The 20,909-nt window shown below is 48.1% G+C and overlaps 1 protein-coding gene across 2 annotated transcripts in view; it reads right to left on the bottom strand.

The window, feature by feature from the left end:
• Window positions 1–14,722, bottom strand: part of LOC120394321 (transcription intermediary factor 1-beta-like) — a 56,145-nt gene extending 41,423 nt beyond the window's left edge. For both annotated transcript variants that reach the window (XM_039518582.1, XM_039518583.1), the window contains exon 1: window positions 14,093–14,722. In XM_039518582.1, the coding sequence (XP_039374516.1) occupies window positions 14,093–14,315 (223 nt within the window). In that variant the 5' untranslated portion in view covers window positions 14,316–14,722. The remainder of the gene's footprint in view (window positions 1–14,092) is intronic.
• Window positions 14,723–20,909: the final 6,187 nt, after the last annotated feature.

The raw sequence follows: 20,909 nt of genomic DNA, 5'->3' as shown, positions 1-20,909 counted from the left end.
CTGCCCATAAAGAACAAAAGTATGTTGTGGTAGAGAAAGAATGCCTTCCGGTAAAGTGGGCCATGGAAACCCTCTGTTACAACCTTCTCAGACAGAGGTTTGCCCTCATCACTGATCATGTCCCCCTGAAACAGATGCACCAAACAAAAAGAAATACAAGGGTAACGAGATGGTTCCTGTCATTACAACCCTTCCACTTCAGAGTGCAACAGGTCAGGGACCAGGTATAGCAACGCTGATGGCCTGTCAAGGGCGCACTGTTTTTCAACCCAAGTAGCCCAACCCCATGGGGTTGAACAAGAAGTGGGGATGTGACACAAAATCAGGCGGGGTAGCTGCAAGGTGGTCCTGGAAGGCCAATATATTAGCCCTAGAATGTTAAAGGCCCTTTTTCCTACAAGCTGAGAAGAGGTTACACACCTGAATCCAATTAAGGGCTGCCTGAGGCCTTTAAAAACCCCTCCCCTGGGGAGAGCAAATGACAGACTGACAGACAGGACAAGCTGCTGCCAGGCTAGTGGCAGCAGGGAAATAGGCTGTTCCAGACTGAGAGACTATTCCTTCCCATAAGGGCAACAGCCAAACCTGAGTGCCTGCTAGGGGAAGGACTGACACTCCAGGACAACCAACCAGATGACACCTTGCTCCAGTGAGGGCAGGAGGGAAAGGTACCTCCCTGCTTTTATGATACTGTTTCCTTTTTATTTGGTGGAGAATCACTCCTTCGACCGACCCTCAGGCCTACCCTGAAAATATGACCAAGGAAGTACAGAAGGGGGAAGGCAAACCCTGCCTGAGTGGGGCTGATTACCCCAGGCCCGTCATTGCCAGAGGGGGAAACAATAAGTCTGGCAAGAGAAAACAGGTGCCTTACCACAGTATGTTTACACTGCTATTAGACACCCACAGCTGGCTAGTGCCAGCTGACCGGGGCTATGGGGCTCTTTAATTGCACTTGCATCTGAAGAAGTGGGTGTTCACCCACGAAAGCTCATGCTACAAAACATCTGTTAGTCTATAAGGTGCCACAGGATTCTTTGCTGCTTTTAATTGCAGTGCAGATGTTTGGGCTCAAGAGCTCTGGGACTTGCCCACCTCGCCAGGTCCTAGAGCCTGGCTCCAGGCAAAGCCTGAATATCTACACCACAAACAGCCCCTTCAACCAAGTCAGCTGGCACATGCCAACTGCAGCGTAGACATACCTTTTGAGTACCTTTCCCAGACTTGAATTCTGTGTAAGCTCAAAAACATCTTTCACCAGCAGAAGTTGATCCAATAGAGATATTATCTCACTCGACTTGTCTGTCCAAACATGAAAGTTGGAATTTTCAGGCCTTCTGCCCTTAAGGCAACAGTAAGTTTGCAAGTTTAACATTTTTGCCTAAGTATTTAAGGGAGGAATCCGATTGCACACACTGCTGAGATCATATCACATGTATCTATTTCAGTGGAAGATGATATAGGTGCAGAGCTGAGACTGCACTACTGTAATAAGCAGATATTTACTATGATTTTTTTTTTTTTAGCAGGGGCGGCTCTAGGAGTGCGCCGCCCCAAGCACGCTCTTGCAGTCACCGGCCCCGCAGCTCCACTGGCCCTCCTGCTGGCACGCCTACGGGAGGTCCGCCAGAGCCACCTGCCGCCCTCCCGCGACACGCCGCCCCAAGCACGCACTTGGTGTGCTGGGGTCTGGAGCCGGCCCTGTTTTTTAGTATAAAATTGCAGAGCCCATGCATCTGGAAAGCCTGTTCAATGACAACGGAAGACCTCTATTATAGTGTCTCTGGGTGACCACATGCATGGGGGCCAATGACCTCTCTCCAGTGCCAAACGCACTGGGCCTATACAAGTAATTTTTAACTACTTCCAATCAGGAACCTTCCACATATATAGTGCAGCAGCAGCTACAGGAAAGCGAGACTAGACACCATTGGTAGGCGCAATGCAGAATCCTAGAGCTCTCATTGAGGCCAAAAACTTAGGCAAGAATGAAGAATACCAAGTTAGACTATTTAACATGTTTGTGTAGAGCTATTAAGCCTCATGCTTCAAGGTTTAAGCTCATCTCTATCAGGGATTAGTAGGTTTCACACCTTCCTCTGAAACATCTTCTGCCAACCACTGTTCAGAGACAGGAACTTGACAAAATGGACCATGGATCTGATCCAATCCAGCACTTCCTATGATCATACCGAGTTTCCAAACTAGACTAATACCTAGATTTTCTTCCCAAACTCAGCAAAGTGCACATTCCTCATTAAAGGTTATATATATCCACAAGGTAAGCTTTTTAAAAAAAACACACCTGTTAGGATGGGCAGGAGGAAATGTGGAGAGAGATGCCTGACATTTTTTAAAAGCAAAACCCTTTGCCTATTCATGCTCTAACAACTTAAAACGGTTCTAAGTCTGCTTCGCCCCTCAGCGCCAAGGACGACTTTACACACAGATAGTCTGAAGACAAATTGTACCACTGCAACACTAATTTAAAAAAATAGATCTACAGAACCCTGCAAATCTACAGATATCTGCTCTATATCCGTGGATATCCGCATCTTGTGGATAGCGCAGATGTAGGTACAAATTTTATATCTGCGCAGGACTCTGACTGTAAGAGACGGGAGGGCAGTTATGAGGAATCACACTGCAGACCCTCCACCTAGAATGGGTGGGTGACCTGGAGGGCAGGGAGCTGCTCCAGCCCCCCATCCAGGGGGAGTGGAGGGTCCAGCGCAGCTCCCCACAGCTGCCTGCCCAGCTCTTACTGTGGCTGGGCTGTGGCTCTAAAAACCACCCCTAGCTGGAGCTGGGTCACGGAGATCAGCACTGGCAGCGGTGGGGAGCCTGGGTCCTTCCCACCTGACCTGTGTGGGGAGCCTGGGGGGCAGAGACCCTGGCCTGTGGCTGCTCCCCCGCCCCCATCTAGGGCTGGTGTAGGGACTCAGGCTCCCCACAGCTGACAGTGCAGCTCCTGACCTGGGTTCCAGTGGGGCGAGGCCCAGTCACAGTAAGAGCCAGGCAGGCAGCTGTGGGGGACTCTCTACCTGTCCTGGGCAGGGATCCTGAGAAGCCCCTGGGCAGCTCCACAGGTTTCCCCCCACCACCCTCCCCAGGCCAGAGTGGAGCCCAGCCAGGAGCCGCAGCAGACCATCCACCTGACCAGGCGCCCGGTGGGGAGGGGCAGAACAGTGTGCCTCGAGCCTCAGCCCAGCCCCAGTGTACAGCCCTGCAAATGTGAATTGGATGCGGATATGCATTTTTGTATCTGCAAGGCTCTATACACCTAGATCAGTGTTTAGAATTTCCCCCACCAGGAACTGAAAAAAAAAACCTCTGGTTTTCTAATGGCAATTCACCCATATCCCATAATACTTCAAGGGCGCAAAGGTTTGTCGTCATGGTAGGACATCACAGGTAATTTCTGGATGACGGTGTTCCGAGTTTGACACTGCCTATATACGGGGTAGTTTCCCTTAGCACACCTATCTTGTCTCATATCAGTCTCTCATATCACATCACAGTTCAGGCTCTACAGCAGCAGTGCATGAGGACACCAAAACAAGCTCTACAACACAGATACTGTCCCCCAGGGCAGTAGAGCTTGCGGAGACATATTGCTCCTTTCCTAGCTCAGTACAACTGCATTTTCTTCCCCTACACGCATGGGATACAACACAGCCAGTGCCCCCCAAATGCTGCTCTAGGGTAGTCACCAGAACAGCTAATCTACACGGTTACAAAGCAAGTCACAATCCTAATTCTGGATCTAGGAGTGACCAGAATACACACTGACGCTTGCAGCTGGACAAGCAATTACATGCCAACATACAAGATCTTTAAAACTTACTCCACAGCTGCTACAGACTTGAGGGAGAGGTTTACATGTCACAAAACTGGACTAAAGGACTTTCCGCCAAGTCTAGCCCTTCCATGTTCCACTTCATGCAGGGAACCTTTGTCCTTCCCTCCTCCCCTACCTGCCACAAAATACAAATCAGGGGATTTCCTCTACAACTTGATCACCTGACTCTCAACATTTTTTCACTACTTGTTGTTACAACATTTTATTTACCAGGACTGGAAAGTTGGAAAAATGCAATACTTCCCTATTCTTCCCAGTGTGTAGACTTTGCGCATGACATCACTGTATAGCAGCTTTCAGAGTTTCCCATTTGTGTGGAACTGTCAAACCGCAACAAAGGGAACAAGAAGCATTTTTAACAAGTGTGATTCCAGAGTCACCAAAAAAAAAGTCAACAGGGGGGCTCAGAGGCCTTATCTATTTTGTATTCAAAGTTAAACCCATCTAATTAAACCAATGAAAATGGGACCAAAATAATCAATTTAAACTTGGCTTGCATTGATTTCTCTCAACTCAGGGCTAAACCAATGGAAAGCCAGGCAAATTAGGGATTTGCATTGTTTTAACTAAGGCCTTGTCTACACAATTTTCACCCAGCTTAATTGTTTGGGTGTGATTTTCCTACCAGTTAAGTCTGTATAGCCCTTAGTGTGGATACAGGTGTATCTGTATAAGAGTGCCTTACCCCCTGTAGAGCTTATTCTCTTTCCTTAAATGTGTAGTTATACTAGAATACTGTGCCTTTATGCGGATATAACTGCATCCACCTTAGGATAGTTGTGAGAGAAGTATGGTAATTTCCTGGACATACGTTACTGAATTCAGTTTAAGGGCACATCTATACTTAAAACACTGCATCAACGCAGTTGCCGAAGTGCTTTAATGAAGATGCTCTAAGCCAGTGATACTCAGATGTCAGTGGTTCAGGAGTCAAATTAACCATCAATATTACCCAAGAGTCCCAGTAGTGTGAATTCAGTTTCGTTTACTATAGTAATGATCATTATTTAAACAGTATGACAGGAAATATTTAGTTTTTATTTAGATATTATTCTCAGTAAATAAATTAACTTAACTGATTAACAGCTAAAGCATCCTGATTGGTTAATAATTAGTGTTTTAACGTGCTGCAAAGAGCTGCAGGAGACACAGAAAAGAGCTACTTGCCATGAGATGCAGTCTGAGTATCACTGCCTAAGCCAATGAGAGAGCTCTCCTGTTGGCTTAGTTAACACATCTTTGTCAGAAGCAGTAGCTATCAGTGGGAGAAGCACTTATGTCAGTACAACTGTACCACTCAAAGGCAAATTCACTGAAGTAATTCTGTAGTGTAGATCAGGGCTAAGTAATTTAGGAGCCCACTGTATTAACGCAGATGTTTGTGTGTTATTGTGGGACTGTATGCAACTGGTCTAGGAGACATGATTAATGTAAGCCATTGGAAAGTGTTGAGCTTCATAGATTGTTTCAAGGGGTCTTAAGAAAAGAATATACTGTTGAGTAGGTTTCCCAGGAAATACTTGGGAGGAATGCCAATGCCCACCTCCAGGCTTGATCTTTTCACTCTGTGGAAACCTGTGTCTATAAATTACCTACTCTCAAGATCAAAGGCCCAAACTGCATAAGGAGCAGCTCTCAGATTCATGGGAGGTTCTTGTGCTGAGCAAAAGAGTTCCCACTTTATGGACTTGTATACACAAAAACTACTGGTGGAGTCTCAGGGACTGCTCACTAGCCAGAGCCCCTGCTGGAATCAAGCTTTACAATCTCTAGCTATTTTCAAGCTTTACAATCTCTAGCTATTTTCCAGTGGGACGCTGACAGTTTCAATCTAAAGCGCCCTTTTGAGGGAGGGTGGACAAGGTTGCTAAACTCTCAAAAGAGGATTGTTAGTTCTTCCTCTTATCTTAGCCCATTCCACTCTGCCAGGTACATCAATCAGCCACTATCTCCTCCCCTCTACATCTCCAAAAACAGAGACATCTGCTCCCAAGTGAGGAATAAAGCCGGCCTCTCCTCCATAAAGGCAGGGAGGCCACAGGATATCAGAAGGGTTGGTTTGGGGACCTTGGAGGAATTGCATCACAGCTCAGGAGAGGCGGTCTATTAATCTCCTTCGTATAACGAAAATATGTTTGAATCCCTCTTATCTGTACCCAAGAAGCACATGCAGCACTGCCAGGAACTGCTGAATGTGAGCACAATCAAGTCACTGGGACTTGGTCAAATTCTGTTTTTCTTGTCCAGTTGAGCGCTACACATATCCCCTCACAGGGAACAAGATAGCAGGGCACTGTACATAAAAGTAATTGTAACCCAATAACAGTTTACTACTACTCCCTTTGCTCTGCCAGACCCTCTCAAATCCCCCTCCTCCACAAGCCCCCCACAAATGGTTTTATGATGCACAAAGGCCTCAAGATGTGGTGTTTTATTTTGAGTGTTTAGCCTACTTGTTCTGTTAGAAATAGCCAAGCTTCTCAACTCATGGATTCCTCAAGTGAGGCTCCTAAAACAAGAAATCTGAAATGCAAGAGACCATACCTCCCCCTGAAGCAGAAAGCTGAAGATGCTCAGCACCTCAAGGAAAGGGGGCAGACAAAACAGGCCACTTCTATCTAGCTGCAAGAATATGGTTTCAAAACATGGCGCTCCCTCAGCCCTGAGCTGAGAGTTTCTGTGAACCATTTGCTTATCGTTTACATTAAAAGGCAAAAAACTAAAAGTTGGGATGTTTAAGGGCACAGAAGTCCTACTGGTTATGGTTGAACAGGTTTAAATCCTGACTCAGTTAAAACAGTGCCACCTGCTGTGACAATAACTGTATTGATTGTGTGGCTGTAGTTTACCAAAACAAGCTAAACAACGTTTGACTAGATTTAAGTGTCCACATAGTTGCATAGGTTTAACTAAATTGATTTAAACATGCCTTTAGTTCAGGGGTCCTCAAACTGGGGGTTGTGACCCCTCAGGGGCTCATGAGGTTATTACATCGGGGGAACAAGCTCTCATTCTCCACCTCAAACCCTGCTTTGCCTCCAGCATTTATAATAGTGTTAAATATTTTTTAAAAGTTTTTAATTTATATGTGAGGAGTCACACTCAGAGGCTTGCTGTGTGAAAGGTCACCAGTACAGAAGTCTGAAAACTGCTTTAGTTATACTGGTGCAGGCCTTGAACAACTGGAAAGAGATCAGGGCTTTACTGGGTATAAATAGTGAGACAAAAGTAGACAAGATATCAGAATTTGTAGGGTTGGTTTTTTTTAAATGCATTCAAGGGTATTTTAATAACCAACAGAGAACAGCCATCCCAGTTTTCTTGGCATATATCAGCTTTAAAATATGGTGCCACTGTATTTAACTCCATGTGCCCATATGCCACCATCCCTCCTCCCCTTCAACCTTCACTCTCACTCAGTGTTCTACAGTTTATGTTGCAAAAGCCACTCCATGCACTAAAGCCACATTTCTCTAACTTCTCCTCAAGCCATTCTTTCTGCCTTATCTCCCTCAGGATTTCAACATGATCTTCACCCCACCAAAAAGCATTTCCTTTTGGCAAGTCTGAAGTCGCACAAAAAAACTCTCACCTCAGATAGCTTTAACCATGTTTAAAAGTTTCAAAAAAACATGGTAACATGCTGGACAACTGCAGGAATGTAATCAGAAACAGACAGTATTTCAGTAGCAGTACAGCTTCAGAGAGCTGCCAGGAGTGGAGAGACTCCCTGAGTCTGCACAATTTCCCTGTGAACCAAAGCAATATCCTGTTACCTTATCTCTTTTCTCCAAGCTTCTTTTGCTACTCATAGCTATGATCTCCGAAACAAAGCAAAACTGTAAGCCTGCCCTTCACTCACTTACCCACTTCCTACACATGATCGCTATTCATAGAATATCAGGGTTGGAAGGGACCTCAGAAGGTCATCTAGTCCAGATTTTTGCCCCAGATCCCTAAATGGCCCCCTCGAGGATTGAACTCACAACCCTGGGTTTAGCAGGCCAATGCTCGAACCACTGAGTTATCCCTCCCCCTATTCTTTCCTGTTAGCCCAAGGTTTGGATTTTCACCATAACTGGCTTAAATCTTGGGTTAGACTTGATATGATTACACCCTACTGGCCTCTTCTTAGGAAGGAGACTGCTACTCAATCTGACCACTGGATGGAAGAAATATGGACCAACCCTTGATTATTACAGGACACCCCTGAACATGCCCTGCTCAGACTGACACCCTGTCAGTATTAACCTTGAGACTTTTCTCCACATAAAGCATGATCTCTGTGCAGCAAGAAAGACTGGCCCATCATCCCCCTCACCTAGGGTGACCAGATAGTAAGGATGAAAAATTGGGATGGGGTGGGGGGTTATAAGCACCTATAATATAAGACAAAGCCCCAAATATCAGGACTGTCCCTATAAAATTGGGACATCTGATCACACTATCTCCACCTGCCTTCAGTAGAGAATGGAGGACTCAGATAGCTCACCATTACATTACACAGCTGCTTCTTCCCCTCCAAGCAATCCTTCCTTTACAGCCACTTTAAGTTAGAGTTTACCTTTGTGCCGGAGATCCCATGTTGAAGCCTTGTAACTTGTGCAGGAAGCACCAGTAAACAATTCGCATTTGCATCTTGTTCACCACATTTCAAGGGGAGAATCTTGCCAGAGCAGTACACAAATGCTTCAAACCATGCCAATGGGACACTACCAGTAGCTTACCTGGTCTGCACAGCAGCACGTGAATACTACAGGCAGGGTGAAAGTTGCACTAATGAAGCTTTCCCTATACAAAAAAAGCTGTACCAGACATGAATGGGTTGTTTAGGCATGAATCAGTCAACACCAGTTGCAGGACCGACACCAGCTATTTCTAAAAAGCACTAGTGTGCCCCCCCTCAACTAAATGAACATCTTGCCTTTGCACAAGTGCCTAAGAGGGCCTTTTGTTGAATGAATGCATAGTTGGAAACTCCACTTGCTATTCAGCATATGTCCTTTGACAACACCTACTCACCATTGGGCTGTAAATAGAGTTTAAAAAGAACCGTTTCAACTATTAAAATTATATTGTTAACCATTTAATCGTTAACATGACGGGGTCCTGGTTGGGGCTGCCATCAATCTGTTTTAAACATTAACTGCAATATATTAACAGTAAGACTAATACTTATTGGTTAACAGGTTAATATTTTACATCTCTACTCACCACCCAAGTGCCAATCAAGGATACATGCCATTAAATATAAGGGAGAGTTAAGATAGCATCATCCTTTATACAGTACAGAGAAAGAAGCCCTAATATTGTTGGTTTTGACTAACAGCTTGGGGGGGTTGCTACAATACCCACAAATCAATTCCCCTTCAAAGGACTCCATCCATAGCCTGTTAACAGTAAACACTCAATCTCTGTATACCCAGGACTTGAAACTTGCAAAGAAAACCAACTAAAAACAGACAGAAGAGGATAAGAACTATTAGTACTCCACTCAGCATAGCAATTGCAGAGTATTGGCACGTGCATATGCACAGCTCACTTGTGTTAAATGGAGGAGGAAATGGGTAAATGACCCCAAAATGATTCAGTAAAAGAATCTGATTTGTACTTTTGAAGGGCCACTTAAAGCCTGCATTTTCAAAAGCAACTAGCTGATTCATGATGCCTGTGAGCTCCTTTGGACACTTTAAAGGAGGCCTATTTTTTAGAAAGCCCTCACCCACCTTCTGGAAACCATGAACCTTCAGAAATGTGTCATCAAGTTAGGCACTCAAGATTTTAAAACATCTAAATCACTATTTTGCTTCTGAAAGCCTCAACCTTAGGTACCCAAATACAGACTTTGAGGCTAATCTATGGTCAAAAATGGGTGCCTAGGGATATTTAAGATCAAGGCTTCATCTGCACACAAGAGTGGTGCTGCTTTAGCTATTTGACGGACATGGAGCTGCTCTGTAATTATTTATGTACAGTGTATGCTAGACTGGTTATGGGACACTTTCTGAATGACTACATTAGTTTAACTCAACAGGAGTCTGTCTGGAAAAACAATCAGAAAAGAAATGCTCAAGATAAGCCACCTCTCAGCAAATGTTTCAGAGTTGTTAAGGACAATGCCAAAACAATTAGCACTGATGATTTTGCCTCCAGCCAACCTACAAAACTGGCTTTAAAAGGCCACTTAAGCTTTGCTGGCTCCTGGTATACTATGTTAAAAGAAAAACTGGTAAGAACTGGAACCTTGGGTACTCTGGATGGAGTGTTCTACCAATATGACACACACATACACAGATTTTGTGCTCACATTTTGGGACAGACTGAACACTTATATGAGAGACAAGATAGGTGAGGTAATATCTTTTATTGGACCAACTTCTGTTGAGAGAGAAACTTTTGAGTTTATACTCTTGTGTGACAGCTCAATCTTTTATTGGACCAGCTTCTGTTGGGGACAGAGAAAAGCTCACTTTGTCTCTCCAGTATCCAGGGACCAACACCATTACAACACCGCATGAATGCTTATAGGACTGTCTTCCAGGTTTGTTGGTAATGTCCTGGCCTTTCTGTATTGTGCTGATCTCTGATCAATAAACGAATTGAGCCTGGACTACTTAATGTACCAATAAAATAACTGAATCCTACTAAGGGTAAGAATGGTAGACACACACAGGGTTACTGCAGCCAGGGACCAATCCAGGAGGGGAGCATTGCAAAATTCCATCCCAAGATAAGTAACCTGAAAGGGGGTGTTGTAATAATCGGGGTCTCAGATCTACCCAAGTGTGAGCCTGACTGTGGAACGTAGAAATAGCTGATTGGAACAGTTTATAAACTTACAACAAATGTTGATGGGAAAAGGAACTAAAGGGAGATAGTCTACTGCTGTAACTCAAGGACTGTGTTAAAGATCACCTTTGATAAACAAGTAGTATGGACTGGAAATCAGACTAAAATTGGCATGTTGGAACTCAGGCCTAACTAGTGACAAAACAGAGAAGATAGGATATTACTTCCAACACTCCATTTTGGGATCCCTAAAAAAAGACTTTGGGGAGGGAGAAGTCAGCTGGCTAGCTGAGAGAGATGGAATGCAAGGGGCAAACTTTACCATCACAGCTGCTACTCCCACACTGTCTCCTGGGCCCCAGGATCCACTCTGATACCGTTGGACCTTCAATGTCCTCACCAGGCCACAGCGTGACCAAAATGACATCCCCACCTTCAACTATTTCAACACAAGCACCATTTGAGTTGTAAGACTGTGGTTATTGCTGTCCCTCTTCCCACTCATGTGTCCTTTTCCTTCCGCACCTTATTTTTTCCCTCTTTCCTTCTGCCTTCTGTTTAGTAAGTCTGGCTTAGCCAAGGTTACATATTTTGCAACACTGCTGTAGGCCTGTGACCACAGAGGCAGCCAAAAGCAATGCCATATCCCAACTAACTAGCATGATGCTGATACAAGTTCGCCTGTTCTCAAAGCGGCTGATCAGACTGCAGAGTGGGCCTGTGTTCCAGCAGTGAGGTTGCAAATAAAAGTCAGCCCCAAAGAGAAGCTGCATTTTCCATCTTCCCTGTTCTTCTCTCCCCTTTCCCATGTGTTTATCTTGTATTAAAGGAAGCAGGATCAGACTTTACCAACAGCTCCAACCTAGCAAACAATTGCCCCTAAGGACAGTTACCATCTTTAATACCATCTAAAAGATGGTCAAACAGAGGGTTTTCATTATAAAACTCTACAGCTTAAGGGAACAAGGAATTGTGTTAGTACAGACTTAATACTTTACATTTCAAATGCTTTAGTAGTTTTTCCTCCTCCTGCTTAAAAAGCGTTTAATGGAGTGTTTGCCATAGGAATAAGCAGTGCCAGGGTCTTTGTACACAAAACCCCAAACCATGCCTACTGTTGGACAGATATATGATCTTTTAACACCTTTAACACTCTGGGTCCATTTATTCTGTCCAAATTAATACAACAGGTGCACTCAGATGCCAAAAAGGGGCCAGAGACGTAACCATGACATCATGCCACTACAAAGCAATATAATCCCCCATGATGTGGATGCAGTTATACCCAGCGTGAAGATGCTTTATACCAGCACAGGTTATTCCCATTCATGAAAATGAATACACTGTGGCAGGATAAGGCACCATTATCCTTGTATAACTGGAACCAGACCAGGGAATCATGCCAGTGTTATTTCAGAATATCCACCCCAAGTTACCCTGATACAAAACATGTGCATATATCAGGCCTAAATCACCTCTTCTCATATTTACAGGCAATCTCCTTGGAGAACAGATTAAAAGAAAAGATGTAGAACTTTTCCTTTCCACTATTTCCAGTAGAGTGGCTAGCACATTTGGGTGCAATCTCCAATCCCACTGAGGCCACGTTCACACTAGAAGCCTTTACCAGTATAGTAATGTTGGTTAGGGGGTATGATTTCTGTACTGCCAAAACCCCTGGTGCAGTTATAGTTATAATGGGTATCAATTACATCTATATTAGGAGGGTTTGCCAATACAATAGAACCTCAGAGTCTCAAACACCTCGTTTGGAACCAGAAGTATGCAATCAGGAGGCAGCAGCAGAGACAAAAAAGCAAATACAGTACAGTACTGTGCTAAATGTAAACTTCCCCCCAAAAATGAAGTTTTTACAAAGATTTGACAAGGTAAGGAAGCTGTTTCTGTGCTGGTTTCACTTAAATTAACATGGCTAAAGTCAGCATTTTTCTTCTGCACAGTAAAGTTTCAAAGCTGTATTAAGTCAATGTTCAGGTGTAAGCTTTTGAAAGAACCATAATGTTTTGTTCAGAGTTAGGAACAACCTCCATTCCCCAGGTGTTTATAACCGAGGTTCTACTGTATAGCTATACTAGCCAACCCTTCCCAGTGTAGACTAGGCCTGAAAACCTATGGGGTTTGAGCTTCTAAATCTTTTTGGCATTTTGGAAACCATCTTCCTCCTTCATGGAAATCTACTTGAGTCACTGTGTGCTGCTGGAAGAAGTTCTCAGAGCACAATGGGAAGGGTAAGCCCTGGCTCCCTCCCCAAGAGCAGACAAGTGTGAACCCCTGTGGTGCTCTACTTTTTTCACCCAGCACTTACCTGAGGGCCCCTGGGCCCAAATGCCAAGGCCCAGCCACTTCACACTGACCATCCCCCATGTCCTTGCCCCACACTGTGTCTAGTATGAATCCTGTAAGTACTGGGATAAGGGACACAAGTGGGGCATGGTGGGGGGAAACAGGGGCTAGGAAGTCCAGAAGCAACAGTGGAAGCAGCTCAAACAGGCATAGGGTAGGGGTGGTGGAGCTGAGGGCCAGTTTGGAGGCACTGAGGGGGTGATTTGGGGGACAGGGCCACAGTTCAAGGGCACTGAGGGGGACTGGGAGTCAGTGTGGGGTCACGGAGGTAAAAAGGTTCAGAGGCACTCCTCTGTAGCACGAGGGGACAGGCTGGGGTGCTGTTCTACGGCTCTCTGGGGGCTGTCTGTGGTCAGCTTGGGGGCTCTGAGGGCACTTTGGTGGCATGGCTGGTGATAGACTGAGGGGGGCATGTGTTCTGGGGTCTGTTCAAACAGTGGTTTGAGGTAAGACACTGTCCTGGGAGGAAAATGAGAGTGGCCGGGTGGGGCTGCCACAGGCAGGCCCCTCTGGCAGGCCTCCCACTCACTACACAGGTCTTCTGCCCTCACTCCTCCATTCACACTCCCCACCAGCCTGGCCTCCCACTCCCACCCCCTTGCATGGGCTCCACACAGCCTAGGCCTTGACCCCAACGCACAGCCCCTCCCCTCCCAATAGATAAGCAGCGCCCCACCCCAACACACATCCAGCCTAGCCGCCTCGTGTACAAAACTGGTTTTGCTCTCCACGGCACCGCTCCCCACTTCGCCTACCCCCGCGGGCCTGGCGCCCCTCCTGACTCGCCCTGCGCCCCTCCCACCATTCCACAGCCCGCCCCGGCACCTCCCCATGCCCGCTGGCGCCAGCCCAGCACCCCATGCCCGCGCCAGCCCAGCACCTCCCCATGCCCGCTCCAGGCACAGCCCTCCCGCCATGGCACAGCCCCCACATGCCTGCTCCCGTCACCCCTCCCCTATAGCACAGCCCTCCATGCCCGCTCCCGGCACCCCCATGGCACAGCCCCCTCATGATCGCTCCCGCCGGCCCCCGCCCCCAGTGACCAAGGCATCCCATAAACGCCCCCGCCCCGCTCACCTTGTCCCTCTTTGTTGTTGGCGGCCTCCCCGTCGGCGGCGGGGGCCGGCTCGGCCCGCAGGCACTCCCGGCAGACGGAGTGGAGGCAGGGCAGCAGGCGGGGCTCCCGCTCGGCCCGCAGCCGCTCGCGGCACACGCCGCACTTCTCGAGCAGCTCCAGCGCCTCGGGCCGCTTCTCCCCGCCGGGGCCGCCCGCCTCGGCCGAGGCCGCCGAGCCCGACATGGCGGCCGCTCCCCCTTTCCCGCTTCCCGCCTCTCCCGGCTCCAGCCGCACGCGGGGCCCGCGCGCCGCTGCTGTGACGCTCCTCGGGAGGGCCGCGCGCGCCGCTGAGGCCGGAACGTTCGCCGGGAGGGCCGCGCGCGCGCCGCTGCTGCTAACGGCGATGGAGCGTTCGGGGCCCCGCTGCACAAAGCCTGAGAGACAAGGGGAGCTGCGCGCGCACACGCACGCTGCGAGAGGGAAAAGGCCCCCACCGGCTGCGCGTCCTTCGCCGTCGCTCCTCCTACGGGGGGGTGTGTGAAAAAGGCTGCAGCAGCCGAGCCAATCAGCGCTCAAAGAATCCCCGTGGGCGGTTCTGGGACGATCAGGGTCAGACAAACCGACCAATCCACCCGCGTTTGGGAGGTTAGGGGAGCGGAGGACGTCACCTTATGTTTCTGCGTAAGGCGGGAGAAAGGACGATCGACTGGGGGTTGCACCAATCGCGGGACTCGGATCGCCGGCGGGGCGGGGAGGCTTGGAAATGACAGGAAGACAGGCCAATCCGCTCCCTCGCTTGCCTGATAGAGGCGGGATAGGCAGAGACTGGTAGGAGATGGGAGCGAATCCGTTTTCAGCGGGGCCTGCCCGCCTAGGTAGAGCATGAAAGGCGCTTCAGAATGATCCGTTAATAAGGTTCCGCCCCTCCGCGTGCTAGGCAACACTCAGTGATTGACGGATCTGGATGCCAATCACCCACCGAAGCCTTCCCCGGGGGCGGGAATTTATTTGATTTACATAGGGCAGGCCCTGTAGGTTTCCAAGCTTCGAGAGGAGGCGGGAGGAATCCTGGGACGGACAGGAGAGAGAACCAATCAGCTCATGAATTACCTTAGCAGCTACTCAATGACTGGCAGGAGATGAAGCCAATTACCTCCTCCTAAATTCCCGCTGCCCTGCTCCTTTCTCCTTCGGGAGGGGCCCCCCCCCAAAAAAAAACCTTGACGTCTCCTTTGCTGGCTGGCTGTAACAGAAAGCAAAACCCAGTTCCCTCCAGGTGAAGACAAATAATGAGTCGATCCGGAGTGACTCCAGAGTGACTCTAATGAATCTGCTGAGCTCAGTGAAGTCACTCTGGATTCACTCCAGACTGCCCCAGCGCAGGGTCCTGCCCGCTGAGGTCAATGTAGTCACTCTGGAATCACTCCAGTCTGACCCAACACAGAGGTCTTGGCTACACTTGCAAATTTGCAGCACTGCAGCAGGGTGTGAAAACACACCCTCTCCAGCGCTGCAAATTGCGGCGCTGCAAAGCGCCAGTGTGGTCAAAGCCCCAGCGCTGGGAGCGCGGCTCCCAGCGCTGTACGTTATTCCCCACAGGGAGGTGGAGTACGGACAATGCTGGGAGAGCTCTCTCCCAGCGCTGGCGCTTTGACTATAATTAGCGCTTCAAAGCGCTGCCGCGGCAGCGCTTTGAAGTGCAAGTGTAGCCAAAGCCAGAGTCCCACTCCACTGAGCTCAGTGCAGTCACTATGGTTTTGTTGGGGACGCACTTGGCATATACCAGGTAACTCGAGAGGATGGGAGGCCATGAGAGCCGATGAAGCCCTCTTGCTCTGAGACATAGTGTACCAGCTCTCCTCCAGACTCCATGTTTGACCCCAAGTTGCCCTTGTTGGGTGGGGCTACTCCTACTCCTACTGTTCCTAGGCAAACTTGGCCCTGGGCAGGAAACTGGATGGTTACTAGGCAGACTTAGCCTCTGACGGGGACAGTGTGAGTGACAGATAATGTTGTAACATGTAACGGTTTTGGTTCTAGTATGAATAGTTAGGTAAGCTGTTTGTTTGGCGCGCTTGATTTGAGTCTTGCTTGGCTCCAGGCGTCTATTTGTGATCACAAATAAAGTTCATTTACTTCTACACCCTGGTGTGTTCTATTGGTTGCGAAGCACACCGGGCAACGGACCCAACCGTTGCCATCCTCGGGCACTGTGTGCCGGCAACAGTTTCACTTTGGTTTGACCCAGAGCAGGGTCTGGCCCTGTTGAGCTCAGTGGAGTCACTCCGTATTCACTCCAGATTCACCCAGACCAAAGTCTAGACCCCCCCTTGAATTCAACACTCTCCCCAAAACCAGAACTTTGGTTTCATAGACTCACAGAATATCAGGGTTGGAAGGGACCTCAGAAGGTCTTCTAGTCCAACCCCCTGCTCAAAGCAGGACCAATCCCCAACTAAATCATTCCAGCCAGGGCTTTGTCAAGCCTGATCTTAAAAACCTCTAAGGAAGGAGATTCCACCACCTTCCTAGGTAACCCATTCCAGTGCTTCACCACCCTCCTAGTGAAAAAGTTTTTCCTAATATCCAACCTAAACCTCCTCCACTGCAACTTGAGACCATTACTCCTTGTTCTGTCATCTGCTACCACTGAGAACAGTCTAGATCCATCCTCTTTGGAACCCCCTTTCAGGTAGTTGAAAGCAGCTATAAAATCCTTCCTCATTCTTCTCTTCTGCAGACTAAACAATCCCAGTTCCCTCAGCCTCTCCTCATAAGTCATGTGCTCCAGCTCCCTAATCATTTTTGTTGCCCTCCGCTGGACTCTCCAATTTTTCCACATCCTTCTTGTAGTTTGGGGCCCAAAACTGGACACAGTACTCCAGATGAGGCCCCACCAATGTCAAATAGAGGGGCAATGATCATGTCCCTCAATCTGCTGGCAATGCCCCTACTTATACAGCCCAAAATGCCGTTAGCCTTCTTGGCAACAAGGGCACACTGTTGACTCATATCCAGCTTCTCGTCCACTGTAACCCCTAAGTTCTTTTCTGCAGAACTGCTGCCCAGCCATTCGGTCCCTAGTCTGTAGCAAATAATGAAAGGGCGACTGTGAAGCATCGATGATCATTCAAAGAAAGCCACAAGAACAATTCTAGGTCTTTAAAACCTGTCTCACTGTAAGAGATTAAAGATGTTTGATCTTTTTAACTAACTTTAGGGAAGGGTACCAGGTGAGGGTGATTTGATCATGGCCTATAAGTACCTACCAGTATTGCCAACTCTCATGATTTTGTCATGAGTCTCAAGATAATAATTGTTTTCCTGGAGTCAAGTGGATACGTGATGATTTCAGCCTTCCTTCTTAAAGAAAAACGAAGTTTCTAGCCCTCATGGTTGTGGAGGAAGCTTCAAAATGTGACCCCAGTGCACCCTAAAGACTCAAAAAGCAGAAGGCAAATTAAAAGAACATCAATATTTATTATTTGTACATAATCTCATGATTTTAAAGCCAATCTCATGAGCCTGACTCATGATTTTTGAACATATTGGATTAGCAATACGGTCTACCTGGGAGATTTCGAGCGCTTCACAAAAGTTTAACAAGATCCAACAACTGGAAGAGAAAGCTAGATAAACTGAGACAAGAAATAATGCTTGGGTTTCTAACAGTGAGTGTCATTAACCACAGAAACGTCTCACGAGGGGGTGAGCATCCCTTGAGAGATGGGGTCTCCACCACTTGGCATCTTTAAACCCAGACCGGGTGTCTCTTTCTAACAGATCTGCTCTAGCTCAGCCAGAAAGCATGTGCTGGATGCGGGCACCACTGATTTGCTATACTGGAAGTCAGACTAGATGATCAGAAATGGTCCCCTCTGGCCTTGAAATCTAGGAGCAATCATATTTTTCAAAACAAAACTCTGTCCCTGGGTTCCCTACAGCCTCTGCAATTACTAAAGCTAATGTGGTGTTTTTAAATCTTGGTGATCCCCCCCTCCCCACAACACACACATAATTTCTGCCCTTTGATTTCTGTACAATGCAAAAAGATGAGTCAGTTTAACCTGTTTCACTCCCTGACTCCCAGGGTACATCACTGCAATAAAAGACACAGAGCTGGCCCAGGTCAGCTGACTCGGCCTGCAGGGCTATAAAATTGCTGTGTAACTGTAGACGCAGTGGGGCTTGGGCTGGGGTACGGGTTCCTCACTCTGAACATTTACATTGCAATTTTATAGCCCTGCAGCCCAAGATGCAAGCCTGAATCAGCTGACCTGGACTCAGGGTTTTTTATCGCAGTGTAGACGTACCACCAGCATCCAGGCTCTTAATACTGTAGGGGATGGTTACATCCAAATAAAGGTGTCCCACCTGCTAACACTAGTAGTGTCACAAATGCCAAACATTGAAAAATCAGGAGTACTTGTGGCACCTTAAAGACTAACAAATTTATTGTAGCATGAGCTTTCGTGAGCTAAAGCTCACTTCTTCGGATGCATAGAATGGAACACACAGACAGGAGATATTTATACATACAGAGAACATGAAAAGGTGGAAGTACGCATACCAACAGGCAGAGTCTAATCAATTGAGATGAGCTATCGTTAGCAGGAGGAAAAAAAACTTTTTGAAGTGATAATTAAGATGGCCCATAGAAGGTGTGAGGAGAACTTAACATAGGGAAATAGAATCAATTGGTGTAATGACCCAACCATTCCCAGTCTTTATTTAGACCACAGTTAATGGTATCTAGTTTGCATATTAATTCAAGTTCAGCAGTCTCTCTTTGGAGTCTGTTTTTGAAGTTTTTTTGTTGCAAAATTGCCACCTTCAAGTCTGTCCTGAAAAATCAGGAGTCAGGTCTCAAAGAAGTCATGGGACAGGCTTAAACTCATGATTTAAAAAAAAAAAAATCAGTTTGGGGCTCATTTTATTTGCTTCCTGGTCTGAGCCCTTAGTGGGCACTTTGGGTCATGTTTTTAAGCCTTTCTCAGCAACTCTAAGGGGTAAAAAATTGCTTTCTAAAAAAAATTCAAGTTGAGAGTCTGATCTAATCCCAGGACTCCAGGTGCTGGGACTTTCAGAAAAATATCCAGAGTGAGGGTCACTTATGCACGTGCTTAATTCAGGCTCACTCTCTCTCACACAGGCACACAGAGTCGTAAAATTAAGCATATTTCTCCAGGATTAGGGGCCTTGTGCTTTGTTGTTAATGCTTTGGCATGGAAGGTAGAAATGGGAGACCCTGGTAATGGGAGAATGAGGGGCACACACAGCTATTGCCATGGGGGAAGTATGGGCGACCCTGGTAGGGGAGACAAGGGAAATGGGGGACATACATAGCCATTGGAGGGTGGGGAGAATGGGGGACGCTGGTATGAGAGAAGAGGGGAATAAGGGGGCAAACGCAACCCCTGCCATGGGAGAATGGGGGAGACTGCTGCAGATAAGGGAAATGGGGGGCACACAGAGCTCCTGATGGGTAGGGACAATGGGGGATGCGGGTATGTGGGGACTAGGGGGCACACATGGCCCCTGCCATTGGGGAGAATGGGGACCCTGGTATGGGAGGAATGAGGGGCACGTAGAGCCCGGGGTGATGAGAGAAAGGTGGGAATGGGGGGCATACAGAGCTACTGGCAAGGGGTAAGGGGGATGCAGAGAGTCCCTGAAATCCCGGGAGCTGGGGGGGTGGCACCCAAGGTCTGGTGTGGGGGTGGATGGAGGATGGAAGGATGCAAGAAGCCACTGGGGCTGCAAGGAGCTTGGCCTGCACAAGCTATGAAGCATGTGCCTCCTGGTGTATGTGACTCCCCTGGCTTCCTAGCCCTTGGCCTTGCCAACTCAAGGCGCAGTACATCCAAAACTCATTAAAGTCAATGGGAGTTTCCCCATTGATTCCCAGACTCCCATTGACTTCTGGGATGGGATTGGATCATCTCAGCCCTATAGGGAACAATGGGCCCCATCCAGCTGAGAGAAATGCTAAGGGCACAGCCCATTTGGATGCTAACGCAGTTAAGTGGAGCAATCCCAGACAAAGGCATTCATCTGTCTCCACCCCAACCCCACTTCCCTCTCCACTGCCTCATGGCCCCAGGGTCTCTGGCCTGGCGTCCCTCTGCTCCTGCACCCCTCCCTGGCCGCCTCTCTTCTCTAGCCTGTGTAAACTCTCCTCTGAGGAAGGGAGGAGAGCAATCAGAAGTGGTATTTGCCATTATAAACAGACAGAGATAAGAGGGAAGGTCCTTTCATGGATCAGTAACTGGTTAAAAGACAGGAAGCAAAGGGTATGAATAAATGGTCATTTTTCACAGGGGAGAGGGGTAAATAGCAGAGTCCCCCAGGGATCTGTACTGGGGGGACCAGTGCAGTTCAACATATTCATCCACGATCTGGGGGAAGGGGTAAATAGTGAGATGGCAAAGTTTCCAGATAATACAGAATTAGTGTCAAGACAGCTAAGTCCAAAGCAGACTGCAAAGAGTTACAAAGGGATCTCACAAACAGGGGCGGCTCTACGTTTTTGGCCGCCCCAAGCAGTCATGCGCGGGAGGTGCCCCGGAGCCGCGGGAGCAGCGGACCTCCCGCGGGCATGACTGCAGAGGGACCGCTGGTCCCGCGTGGCTCGGCTGGACCTCCCGCGGCTGCGGACGGTTCGCGGGTCCAGCGGCTCCGCTTTAGCTGCCGAGCCGCGGGACGAGCGCCCCCTCCGCAGTCATGCCTGCGGGAGGTCCGGTCGTCCCGGGCCCGTGGACCTCCCGCAGGCATGACTGTGGCAGGTCCGCTGCCCAGCCTGCCGCCCCGCAGCAGGGGACGCCCCCTAGATTTTGC

The sequence above is a fragment of the Mauremys reevesii genome, unplaced genomic scaffold (assembly GCF_016161935.1).
Source record: "Mauremys reevesii isolate NIE-2019 unplaced genomic scaffold, ASM1616193v1 Contig50, whole genome shotgun sequence".
NCBI lineage: Eukaryota > Metazoa > Chordata > Testudines > Geoemydidae > Mauremys > Mauremys reevesii.
This window is presented reverse-complemented; position numbering and strand designations above follow the sequence as displayed.